The following is a 13,845-nucleotide window of genomic DNA, read 5'->3' on the forward strand; positions in this document are numbered from 1 at the left end:
TTGTACTTTAGATGAAGGTTTACAGAACAAATAGTTTCTCATTAAACAGTCAGTACACATATTGTTTTATGACATTGGTTAACAACCCCACAACGTGTCAACACTCTCGCTTCTCGACCTTGGAGGACCTTTTTTTTGGAGAAAATATACATAGCCAAAGTTACACCATTTTGAAAGTTTCTGCATGCACAATTCAGTGACATCGATTACATTGTTCCAGTTGTGCTGGTATTCTCACTATCCTTTTCAAAATTATTCCATCACCATTGTCTTCAACTCACTGCCCCCAGGCTTCCCATCAGTCCTTTTGAGTTGCTGTTGTCAATTTGATCTCACATAGATAATTCTTTTTTTTTTTGTGTTTGTGTGTATGTGTGTTTGTGTGTGTGTGTGTACCTTAGTATAAATATATATTCTTGACTGACTGTTTTGTCTCCCAGGTGTTGGTTCATTTACAATTATTGATGGAAATCAGGTCAGCGGAGAAGATGCTGGAAACAAGTATGTTCTAGTATTTTCAAATATGGACATGTTAGGGAAGGCAGTGTACTGTCACAGGAGAGTGAGGCCTGAATCCTAGCTTCATCTCCTCCAGCAGAATGACTGGACTCTCAGGTGGAAATAATCCCTGTGTTTAGAATTATAGGGAGGATGAAGTAAGTTAATGTTAATACAGGTAAAGTGCTAGCCTGGTGTCTAGCAAATAGGCCATTAATAAAAAGCACCCATCGTTACTATCTTTATTGTTCTTATTAATGCAAAGGAATAGAGGAGTAGTAATTATTCCTTTATTTGTGAAATCTGGACGCTGTTTTTTTGTTTTTTTTTTTGATTCTTAGGTGTTATTATGTGAGTAACAAGATTTCTGGATTATGAGAATAATAAAAGCAATGCCTTTTCTTTGTAAGCTTAGTCTAGATATCCCTCTCTCTACACTACACTGTCCCGATCTATGAAAGTGCTGTTTTAAAGATGGCCTGGATATAATTCTTTAAAGATTGTCATATTAAGACTCTGAGAGCACCCCCAAATTTGAATTTCAAGCTCACCTTCTCAGGGACTTGGAGTCTGGGATCTCTTATTTTTGTCAGTAAACAACAACAGCAGGTAAATACAAGGAAAAACAGGATCTGGTTCATATTGAGCTTTGATGTCTTTTCTGGGTATGTGTATAAGTTTCCCTTATCCACAACACAGCCCTTTTATTGCTATCTACAAAGAAAAAGTCCTATTATCTTTGCTTGCTTAATCTCAGTACATGGGTGGCTTGCTTGATTGGTTAAAGCAGTATATGATAAGGGTAAGGTTTCTCTTTCTTATGGAGCCAGTGAGCGTGTGTCATAAGTGGCACCTTCACTCTGATCAGCACCCTCAAATCTGGGCCTTGGGACTTGACAAGCATATGTGTGGGAGAAAGCCTGAATGAATCTGTTATAGTTACCTACAAAAGCAAACGGTTCAGGGTTCAATACAGCAACGTGTGGTCTGTGGAACAGTGGTTCTAGGTAATATTAATTGCTGTTAAATGGGCAAATGGATTCCGTGGTTGGATGAGTTTGGAAAACGGGTGAAATGAGGTTAAACATTTATTTACCATAAGACTTTAATATTATGTATATTATGTATATTTTGAATTTCCAAGGAGAACATACAGCATGTGGTATTTCCTGAACTTTTTTTTTAGCCAAGGGACTCTTTTCTTTTAGAGCATCTTATGAAATTTCTTATTCTGTGGTATACACGTTAGGAAGTATTGATTTATTAGTCCATCTTTGTTTACAAGTTTCATCCAGTTTTCTTCCTCCAAGAAGGTTTTTACAATCTTTAATCAAAATATAATTTGTTTTATGCTATGAATGAAATATACCTGGCATTACAAGTAACCTTTCTTTTATAGTCAAATACATCTTTTAATTTTTTTTATTTTTTTATTTTGCCCATTGTAGTTTTTTCCTTCAAAGAAGCAGTATCGGAAAGGTAAAACATTCAGTTTGTTATAGACTATAGTTGTGTGTGAGCATCTAATGATGCAAGTGTGTTGTGGTTGCTTGAGAAGCTTTGACTATAAAAAAGCTTATTTCTCTGAGAAAAAAGTTGAATCAGCTAGTTTTTCTGATCTTATAAATCTTTATATAAATATTTGTTAGTTTGAAAACTTAGAAGTACTGTCTATATTTTTATACTGTGTCCTGCATCTTTTATTAAAGCTAAATCTTGAATAAGGACAACGTTCAGAGCATGGAGTATTCTGCTTAACACAGTTTTTAAGAGATAACTGGAATACCCTTTATTTTTATAGTTCATATTAAGAAAATTAAAAAATTAGCTTAGTACAGTGTTCTGAATGGGAATGACTGTTTCTCTGATTTTTGGCCTCTTTTGTATAGGATTATAGATGTGGGAGGTTAGTTTGCTTCTGAATTTGTTTCAGGACATCCTCACCTGCTACCCAGGGTTTTCTGGCCCTTTGCCTAGTCAGAAAAGTAGAGTGCAAATAGTATAGTCATTTAAGGACTCTGGGTAATAAAGTTTTAGCTGTTTTAAGTAATATCCTGATTGAATCCTAGTTTAAGCAATACAGAAAGCAGAATTGTCATACATATGCATGAAATTCCAATAGTTTTACAGTGTATTTTGACTGACCTGTAACCACATTGTAACCAGTTTTTCTCTAATTCAAGTCAAATGCTTTGTTTTTAAAAAGAACCGAGCTCAAGCTGCCATGGAATTCTTACAAGAATTAAATAATGATGTTTCTGGAAGTTTTGTGGAAGAGGTACATACTTATAAACATTATTGTTTCTATCCTGAGATGTAATTATTTTAATAATTCAAAGCCCTAGGAATTTTGAATCTTTGTATCATTTATGTTTATTTGAGATTTAAATTACTTTGTGGTCTAGTGTATTGCCTCATTTGTTGTAAATTAATTTAACTCTTTCTGCAATGTTTAATATGAATGTGAAAATTTTGGATTTTTTTCCCCTGTCCTGTTTAGAGTCCAGAAAACCTTCTAGACAATGATCCTTCATTTTTCTGTAGGTTTACCATTGTGGTTGCAACTCAAGTCCCTGAAAGGTAAATTTTTATGTTAATGTGTTTTTATTTTAATCTCTTATTAGAGTTACATGATTTTCTTTTCTCTGCATGATCTAAGATTTAGTTTAAAAATTTTTTAAACTATACCTATATACCCATCGCCGTCGAGTCGACTCTGACTCGTAGCAACCCTATAGGACAGAGTAGAACTGCCCCATAGGGTTTCCAAGGAGCAGCTGGTGGATTCGAACTGCCGACCTTTTGGTTAGCAGCCATAGCTCTTTTTTTTTTTTTAAATTTTATTGTTGTACTTGAAGTGAAAGTTTACAATTCAGGTTAGTCTCTCATATAAAAATTTATGCATACATTGTTATGGGACCCTAATTGCTCTCCCTGTACTGTGACAGCACACTCCTTCTTTCCACCCCTGATTTCGCGTGTCCCTTCAACCAGCTCCTAACCCTCTCTGCCTTGTCATCTTGTCTCTGGACAGGAGCTGCCCATTTAGTCTCATGTATCTACTTGAGCTAAGAAGCACACTCTTCACAAGCATCATTTTATGTCCCATAGTCCAGTCTAAAGCAGCCATAGCTCTTAACCACTGCACCACTAGGCCCCATAGAAACCTTTACTTGGAAGCACTGATAAACCTTCCTCTAAATGTGCGTCTTGGGCATCGTTTCTATCACTAAGGTTATGTTTTCTAAACTACTGTTCCTTCTTTGTTTCCAACTTTCGCATTCCAATCACCAGTAATTATCAATCCATCTTGATTGCATGTTTGATCAATTTCAGACTGCAGAAGTTGGTAAAAATCTTCAATTTCTTCATCTTTGGCATTAATGGTTAGTGTGTAAATTTGAATAATAGTTGTATTAACTGGTTTTCCTTGTAGGCGTATGGATATTATCCTATCACTGACAGTGTTGTACTTCAGGATAGACGTTAAAGCGTTCTTTTTGATGATGAATGTGACGCCATTCCTCTTGAATTTGCCATTACTGGCAAAGTAAACCATACGATTGTTCAATTCAAAATGGCCAGTAACAGTCCATTTCAGCTCACTAATGCCTAGGATATTGATCTTTATGTGTTCCATTTCATTTTTGACGACTTCCAATGTTCCTAGATTCATGTTTTGTATATTCCATGTTCTGATTATTAATGGATGTTTGCAGCTGTTCCCTCTCATTGAGTTGTGCTACATCAGCAAATGAAGGTCCCGGAAGCTTTACTCCATCCACGTCATTAAGGCCGACTCTATTTTGAGGAGACAGCTCTGCCCCAGTCGTATTTTGAGTACCTTCCGACCTGAGGGGCTCGTCTTACAGCACTGTATCAGATAATGTTCCACTGTTATTCATAAGATTTTCACTGGCCAGTCTTTTTCGGAAGTAGAATGCCAGGTCTTTCTTCCTAGTCTGTCTTAGTCTGGAAGCTCTGCTGAAACCTGTCCACCATGGGTGACCCTGCTGGTATTTGAAATACCAGTGGCATAGCTTCCAGCATCACCATAACATGCAAGCCACCATAGTACGACAAACTGACAGATGAGTGGTGGTAGACATTTGCAAGACCAACAACTTATTCATTGCAAATACCTTTTGTCAACAACATAAACGGCGACTATACACGTGGACCTTACTGGACAGAATACACAGAAATCAAATCAGCTATATTTGTGGAAAAAGACGATGGAGAAGCTGAATATCATCAGTCATAACGAGACCAGGGGCTGACTGCGGAACAGACCATCAATTGCTTATATGCAAGTTCCAGTTGAAGCTGAAGAAAATTAAAACAAGTCCGTGAGAGCTGAAGTATGACCTTGAGTATACTCCACCTGAATTTAGAGACCATCTCAAGAATAGATTAGACGCACTGAACACTAATGACTGAAGACCAGACGAGTTGTGGGATGACATCAGGGATATCATACATGAAGAAAGCAAAAGATCATCAAAAAGATAGGAAAGAAAGGAAAGAACATTTTTGGCATTTCTCAAGCTGAAAGAACCAAAGAAAAAATTCAAGCCTCGAGTTGCAATATTGAAGGATTCTATGGGCAAAAATTGAACAACGCAGGAAGCATCAAAGGCAGATGGAAGGAATACACAGTCACCGTACCAAAAAGAATTGGTCGACATTCAGCCGTTTTAGGAGGTAGCATATGATCAAGAACCGACGGTATTGAAGGAAGAAGTCCAAGTTATGCTGAAGGCATTGGTGAAAAACAAGGGTCCAGGAATCAACTGAATACCAATTGAGATGTTTCAACAAACGGATGCAGCGCTGGAAGCGCTCACTTGTTTATGCCAAAAAATTTGGAAGACAGTTACCTGGCCAACTGACTGGAAGAGACGCATATCTGTGCCCATTCCAAAGAAAGGTGATTCAATGGAATGCAGAAATTATTGAACAATATCATTAACATCACATGTAAATAAAATTTTGCTGAAGATCGTTCAAAAACAGTTGAAGTAGTACATCAACAGGGAACTGCCAGAACTTCAAGCTGGATTCAGAAGAGGACGTGAAGGTGGAGAGGGAAAAACACTAAATAGATAATAGATAAATGGTAACTTTGGTGAAGGGTAAGAGTACACAATACTGCGGAAGCCAGTACGACTTGTCCAAGTGTAAGGTCATGGAAGCACTAAAGTCACATCCAGACTCTCTGAGGGACCAAATTGCTGGGCTGAGGGCTAGGGACCATGGTCTCGGGGAACATCTGTCTCAACTGGCATATAACATAGTTTATAAAGAAAACGTTCTATGTTCTACTTTGCTGAGTAGCGTCTAGGGTTTTAAAAGCTTGTGACCAGCCATTTAAGATACTCCACTGATCTCAGCCTGTCTGGAGCAAGGGAGAATGAAGAAAACCGAAGATACAAGGGAAAGATTAGTCCAAAGAACTAATGGACCATAACTACCACAGCCTCCACCAGACTGAGTCCAGCACAGCTAGATGGTGCCTGGCTACCACCACCGACTGCTCTGACAAAGATCACAATAGAGGGTCCCAGACAGAGCTGGAGAAAAATGTAGAACAAAACACTAACTCACACACAAAAGAAGACCAGACTTACTGGTCTGACAGAGATTGGAGAAACCCCGAGAGTATGGCCCTTGGACACACTTTTAGCTCAGCAATGAAGTCACTCCTGAGGTTCACCCCTCAGCCAAAGATTTGACAGCCCCATAAAACAGAATGAGACTAAATGGTCACATCAACCCAGGAGCAAGGATGAGGGGGCAGGAGGGGACAGGAAAGCTGGTAATGGGCTACTCAAGGTCGAGAAGGGGAGAGTGTTGACGTGTTGTGTGGTTGGCAACCAGTGTCACAAAACAGTATGTGTATTAATTGTTTAATGAGAAACTAGCTTGCTCTGTAAACCTTCATCTAAAGTACAATAAAAAAAATTAACACGTAGATTTTAGCACATATAAATTTTTCAGCAAGTACTCACCTTTATGAACTCAGCTGACACATAGGAATGTTAAAAACACAATTATTGTAACAAAATCTTAATACTAACAACTACTTTTTGAAAAAAAGGTTGAGAAAGTTAAGGGGGCAGGGAAACTAGATTCCTGGAAATGGAACAACTGGAACGGAAACAATGAGCATGTTCATGCATTGTGAAGAATGTCACCAATGTCACTGAACAATTTGTGTAAAAATTGTTCAACGGGAACCTATCCTACTGTGTAAACTTTCACCGAAAATAGTAAAACGTTATTTTAAAAAAAAGAAGAGGACATGGAACAAGGGATATCGTTGCTGATCTCAGATGGATCTTGCGTGAAAACAGAATTCCAAAAAGATGTTCACCTGTGTTTTACTGATTATGCAAAGGCATTCAACTGTGTGGATTATAACAAATTATGGATAACGTTCCAAAGAATGGGAGTTCCAGAACACTTAATTGTGTTCATGCAGACCTGTACATAGACCAAGAAGCAGTCATTCAGACAGAACAAGGGGATACTGTGTGGTTTAAAATCAGGAAATGTGTGTGTCAGGGTTGTATCCTTTCACCATACTTAGTCTGTATGCTGAGCAAATAATATGAGAAGCTGGGCTATATGAAAAAGTACGCAGCATCAGGATTGAAGGAAGACTCATTAACAACCGGCAATATGCAGATGACACAACCTTGCTTGCTGAAAGCAAAGAGGACTTGAAGCACTTACTGATGAAGATCAAAGAATACAGCCTTCTGTATGGATTACACCTCAACATAAAACAAAAATCCTCACAACTGTACCAATAAGCAACATCATGATAAACAGAGAAAATATTGAAGTTGTCAAGGATTTCATTTTACTTGAATCCACAGTCAACACCCACGGAAGCAGCAGTCAAGAAATCAAAGGACGTACTGCATTGGGTAAATCTGCTGGAAAAGACCTCTTTAAAGTGTTAAAAAGCAAAGATGTCACTTTAAGGACTAGCGTGTGCCTGACCCAAGCTATGGTATTTTCAATTGCCATATATGCATGTGAAAGCTGGACAATGAATAAGGAAGATCGAAGAATTGATGCCTTTGAATTATGGTGTTGGTGAAGAATATTGAGTATACATAACATGAACTGCCAGAAGAACAAACAAATCTGTCTCGGAAGAAGTACAGCCAGAATGCTGCTTAGAAGTGAGGATGGTGAGACTTTGTCTCACGTACTTTGGACGTGTTATAAGGAGGGACCAGTCCCTGGAGAAGAAGGACATCATGCTTAGTAAATTAGAGGGTCAGCAAAACAGAGGAAGACCCTCAGCAAGATGGATTGATACAGTGGCTCCAACAATGGGCTCATCATAGCATCGATTTGTGAGGATGGTGCAGGATTAGGAGTGTTTTGTTCTGTTGTACATAATGTCGTTATGAGTCGAAACCGACTTGACAGCACCTAACAACATAAATCTTCTAGCACTAAAAAATTCTCTTTTTTGAATATATTTTATATATAATTTCTTTCACTGTCCCTGTTTTATATTATTTCATCTTCACTATATATAATTTCTTTTTTTTTTGTATATTTAGAGCAGTTAAACTGAACACTGGTTATTTTTTAGTGATGAAAACTAGTTAGACTTGATTATAGGAAGCATTTTGGGGTGTGTACAAAGGTTTTTATAGGAGTCCCTGGTTGGTGCAAACAGTTAACACACTTGGCTGCTAACTGAAAGGTTGAAGGCTTAAATCCACCCAGTTGCACCTTGGAAGAAACCTGGCGATCTACTTTTGAAAAGTCAGCCACTGAAAACCCTATGGAGCACAGTTCTACTCTAACATACATAGGGTCCCCTTGAGTTGGAATTGATTTGATAGCAACTGATTTTTTACAAGGGTTTTGTAAATGTTTTTGTCTTCATTATGGAAATGATTAGAAAGTGAGTTTCAACATAAAAAAGGTGGGGCTTTCAAAATACTTGGGTCCAAAATACATACTTTCTTTAAGACTGTACCCTTGTGGAATTGCTTGTTTTTCAGTACATCCTTGACCTGCTTATGTAAATGTAGTAGATGTATCTTTGCCTTTATTATTTGAAGAAGAAAGTTGTTTTATTTTAAGGCATTTTCATGTTTGGCATATATCCATTTGCTCATGGTCTTACTTATTTTGCTTTTCTTTACAGTACATTACTACGTTTAGCAGATGTCCTCTGGAATTCTCAAATCCCTCTTTTGGTCTGTAGGACATATGGACTGGTTGGTTATATGAGGATCATTATAAAAGAACATCCAGGTAAAATCGTTAAGCATAATGAGTTTGCTATTGGTTGCTCTAGCTACAATTTTAGAAAATTGACCATTTAGAAAGTCGATTAAGTTTATAAAGTAAATTTGTAGTAGCACAGCTTTGGTTACAGGGTTCAAAGTGGCAGTGAAACTCAAAAGCACACATAGGCTTTAATCTAGTATTTCGTTTACTTAGCATTATAGAAGGATACAAAGCAGGTGATACAACAGGTACAGCTTCTTCATCTTATTAGGATGCCCCACAACTACACAAGTTCCTAGCTTCTTTTGCCCTTCACTTCACACACGGCATGTATAACTGCCACAAGCGAGAGCCAAGGTATGTGAGTCACTTTGACACGTAGAATTCACACCATCTTTTCCCTGTCAATCTTTTATTCCGTTTTCATGCAGACTCCAGGCCTGTATGCCATGTCACAGCTCCCCCAGGTCAGATGCATTTACCACACTACAACCTAGGAAACAGTGTTGTGGGAGACCAGAGTCACTTATGGGCAAGGCTGCATCAACTCAGGGCTGGTATTAGCCCTTGTAAGATTTGAATCTTAAATCACCATAAAATTTTCTTTCAGTACTCATAGAATACTCTTTATTTACTCTAGAAAGTGTTTTCATTGTGTACCAAGTACGGGCCAGGCACTTTGCTAGTGCCGTGATAGCCATTGGCATTGGTAGCATCACTGAAAAGGAGTATCTGCATGGGCAGTTAGGGAGTAGTTTGGAGGATAAGCTTCCAGTGGGGGTGGTGAGCCATTTAAGAGTTATAAGTGGGAGAGTGACAGGATGAAAGTTTTATTTTAAATGAGTCACTCTGGAGGCTGAATGTGAATGAGTTTGAAGGGGCAAAGTTTGGAGGTAGGGGTTGCTGTTAGAAGATTTCTGGTGGTCTAGGTGAGAGAGGGAGCCCTGGTGGTGTAGTGGTTAAGAGCTTGGCTCCTAACCAAGAGGTCGGCAGTTTGAATCCACCAGCCACTCCTTGGAAACCCTATGTTGCAGTTCTGCTCTGTCCTGTAGGGTAGCTGTGAGTTAGAATCAACTTGACGGCAACGGATTTGGTTTGGTTAGGTGAGAGAGTGAGACCCCTGAATTAGGATAAATTTCAGGGATACGGATGAAGGGGTAGATAATAATGAAGGTTAACGTTGCTAGTGGTGTGCCTGATTTATGTAGATTATTTCATTTAATTTTTATAAAAACCCTTATAAGGGAGGTACTTATTATATCTGCTGAGGATGCTGAGGCACAGAGAGATTAAGTTACTTGCGTAAGGTCACACAGCTAGCAAGTGACAGAACTGGGCCTACCTCTGATCACTGAAATTAATATACTTTCCTGTACTCTGCCATGGAGAGAGTATATAAGGTGAGATCAGGACATGGTGAGTGACCAGTGTTGAGGCCAAGGAAGCAAGAAGTCAGCGATGACTATTAGGTTTCTAGGGAGGTGTCTAGGTAGATGGTGTTACTGTATTGAAGACCACAGGAGGAAGGGTATGTTGTTAGGTGCTAGGCATACATACATTTTACTGATGTTTATCTTTTCCAGTTATTATAAGGAGATTCTGCTCTAAATGAATCTTGGTTTTACTTTTATTAAAACTATAGTCCACTTAAGATTTGTGTATTTTACTATATAGTAAGATCAGGAACAGATTACCCAATAAGCAAGGTAAGCACGTGCTCAGGGCATCAACAGAACAGGGGCACCAGTTGTCCAAATGAAAGACCCATAGATGCCAAGCAGACAGGACACAAGGAAAAGCAAGCTCACAACATTGATTCAAGAAAGACTCGATTCATTATCCTTATATGTATGGAAGTAGATATTGTTTGGTAGCTTAATTGTGACAAAATCATTGAAGAATTTCTAAGGGGGGGGAAAATGTTTTTAATTATAACACATTAGAGATGAAAGATCTATCTAAAAATAAAATATAGTAAATTGTTGTAATATTTGTTTTGTGATCATTAAATTTTCTTTTATGACATCTTTTCATTTGTTCATTTATAATTATAGCATTTATTATGAAACAAGCATCAAAATTGAAGTATGAGCTGTTTAGAGCAATACTGGTAAACGTCAGTTTTTTGTTGTGGGAGATCAACAGACTTTTACATCGATTGTTGAAACAACTAAGTTCACTGACTCATTTTCTTTGTTGTAAATATATGGAATATTCTTTTTGTAGAAAAGGTGGTATATAGTAAAAATCTTAGTACTCTGCATCCACTAAAAATACTATAATCCAGTTCATCACATTCCACTAAAATGGCATAGGCCACTTTTACACTCATTTACTGATATTATAGTTGCATTTAAAAGGAAGTTACATCATCGATAGCTAAGACACACAATCACACATACATACATGTATGTGTCTAACTCACATACTCCGTTTGAATGTGTGAGTAAGCAGAGGGGGGGACCACACAGATGATCAGTGTTTAGGGCCCTCACATGCCTTAATCCAGCCCTGCGTAAAATTGTACCTCAGTAATGCACTGAAAAAAATCTGTAGACCCTATGCCCACTTAAAAATTATAGAAGGAAATTTCCTAAGTTCCTATAATAAAGTGTACTGCCAGCAGTATCACTGAAGAACTAAGTTTACCTTCTGGAATTTTCTGTTTCTCAGTAATAGAATCTCACCCAGATAATGCATTAGAGGATCTTCGACTGGATAAGCCATTTCCTGAGTTGAAAGAACATTTTCAGTCTTATGATTTGGATCATATGGAAAAAAAGGTTGGTAGTCACCCATTTATAGACTTAAAACTTTTTTTGAACCTAATGTTTTTTAATTACACAAGAGTGAGAAAATACTATAAGCCTCCATATACCTGTCATCCAGATTACAAGTAATAGCATTTTACCTTATTTGTTTCACATAAATCTATTTTCCCCCAAAATTTTAAAACTTTTTTATTGAAGAAAAATACATTAAGTGAACATATCTGTGTAACAGTCACTTAGGTCAAGAAGTTAACACAAACATTAACAGATCCCAGAAGCCCTCTTCATGCCCTTGCCTAAACAAATAGATGTACTTTTAAAAATGGTTTGAATTTGGGATGGGTCTTTGTTGAAATTTATTTCTCTTGAAATTTACTTCTAGTGTTTTAGAACTACCAAGGCAACTTTGCATATTTCATTATAGAAATGATATTTATAACAGACTATATAACTTAAGGAGTATGTATATATTTTCCACATATATATTAATTAAGATGCAGGTGTTTATTTGGTTCATCAGAAGATGCAGAAGATTCTCTTTTCCTAGTCTGGTAAAGGTATCTGATATCAAGAGATTTGAGCCACATATTTGGGTGACACTCTTTGAGACTGTTTTCTCATTGGTAAAATGGGGACAGTCATAGTACAAACCTGATGTATCAGGATTACATTGGATACTACATGTAAAATAATTTATAAAGCAGTTTGTTTGTAGTAACCTCGTTTATTCTATTCATTATTCTGTATATAGAAGGAGATGGTTAGTAAATAATGTTGAATTTGTTGAAAATGAGATGTTGTAGTAAAGAATTAATGTTAACTAGTACGGACGTTTTCTTTGGTTATTTTTAGGATCATAGCCACACCCCATGGATTGTGATCATAGCTAAATATTTAGCACAGTGGTATCATGAGGTATGTCTTTTTTTTTTTTAACAGACATTCCATAGGTGATTGTATTTTCCCTTTATTATAAAGGGTTTCATTGGATGGGGGCAGGAGAGTAATTTTTTTCTTTATGGAGTTAGAGGGCAGGAAAAAACACATCGCTGTCGAGTCGACTTCGACTCATAGCGACCCTGTAGGACAGAGTAGAACTGCCTCATGGGTTTCCCAGGAGTGGCTGGTGGATTCGAACTGCCGACCTTTTGGTTAACAGTCAAATGCTTAACCACTGTGCCACCAGGGCTTCTGTAGGGCAGAAGGGTGCTTTTTAAATTAAAATCTAATAGTTCTTCTTTTGATACTGATTTTTTTTTTAATTAACAAAATAAAATTTGGATAAATGTTATTCTGAAACTGGCAGTGGGGAACAAATGAGGAGAAATGGCCTACAGTTTGTGTTTTCTATCAGGTGAGCTTTTTGATATCACTGAGGTATATATTTAACGATGAAAATCTCATGTGGGTGGGGAAAGTTGGACTTTCAGTTTCTGTATTTTGAGTTTTTATATCTAGATTTTTAAATTTTTCAACCAATTTAGACAAGTGGACGAATACCTAAAACATATAAAGAAAAAGAGGACTTCAGGGATTTGATTCGGCAAGGTAAGAGTATGGATGTGATTAAATTTTGTATAAAGTTTGAAAAGCCAGTTGCTTGAAACAAATGTTTATTGGATTTCTTTGTTAATACCTTTGTCAAATGATGCAATCATGAGCTTTTATTTTTCTTTTCCTTTTGGGGGGGTTAAGGAGCCATTTCTTGTATAGTTTTAAGAATGGCTAACGATAAGCCATATTTCTTCATCAGATTCAGTATTCTGATTGTTCCTTCAGAATCTGTCCCATAATACTGGGGGAAGAGAAAGGGTGAGAAGAAAAGGGCTGTTGTTTGCTAACTGATTTCTATTTTAATAGGAATTCTAAAGAATGAAAACGGTGCTCCAGAAGATGAAGAGAATTTTGAAGAAGCTATTAAAAATGTGAACACAGCGCTAAATACAACTCAGGTATTAGAGTTGCTGAGGTGTTTCATGTAAGAAAGGTGTTTTCTTATATGTGAAATATTTGATTATAAAGATTTAACTTAATATTTTTTAATTGTGTAGTTGGTTAGAAGTAAATTTTTATAATACAGATTGAATCTTATTTTAGTACGATTCTGTTGTCCTTGTTAAAATGGATGCCAGTGCTTCAGTGTATAATAGTGATTCAATGATTTATATAAATTAATTATTTGAAGTACCTGATCTGTGACTTGTAACAGTTTGGAAGTATAGTGTTTTTAATTATAACACATTAGAGATGAAAGAGCTATCTAAAAATAAAATAAGGTGATTTTTTTTTTTTTTTTTTTTTTTTGTAA

At 37.0% G+C, this 13,845-nt stretch overlaps 1 protein-coding gene across 5 annotated transcripts in view; it reads left to right on the forward strand.

The window, feature by feature from the left end:
- NAE1 (NEDD8 activating enzyme E1 subunit 1) overlaps positions 1 to 13,845 on the forward strand; it is a 31,484-nt gene that overhangs the window by 1,206 nt on the left and 16,433 nt on the right. Inside the window, exons 2-10 of one of the 5 annotated variants that reach the window (XM_023726846.1) lie at positions 441 to 501; positions 1,947 to 1,977; positions 2,705 to 2,776; positions 2,999 to 3,078; positions 8,681 to 8,790; positions 11,440 to 11,549; positions 12,390 to 12,452; positions 13,022 to 13,085; positions 13,398 to 13,489. In XM_023726846.1, coding sequence (XP_023582614.1) covers positions 2,723 to 2,776; positions 2,999 to 3,078; positions 8,681 to 8,790; positions 11,440 to 11,549; positions 12,390 to 12,452; positions 13,022 to 13,085; positions 13,398 to 13,489 — 573 coding nt within the window. In that variant the 5' untranslated portion in view covers positions 441 to 501; positions 1,947 to 1,977; positions 2,705 to 2,722. The other 4 variants (XM_023726849.1, XM_023726848.1, XM_023726847.1 and 1 more) reach the window with 4 other exon arrangements.

Source organism: Trichechus manatus, unplaced genomic scaffold, assembly GCF_000243295.1.
Source record: "Trichechus manatus latirostris isolate Lorelei unplaced genomic scaffold, TriManLat1.0 scaffold00014, whole genome shotgun sequence".
Lineage (NCBI taxonomy): Eukaryota > Metazoa > Chordata > Mammalia > Sirenia > Trichechidae > Trichechus > Trichechus manatus.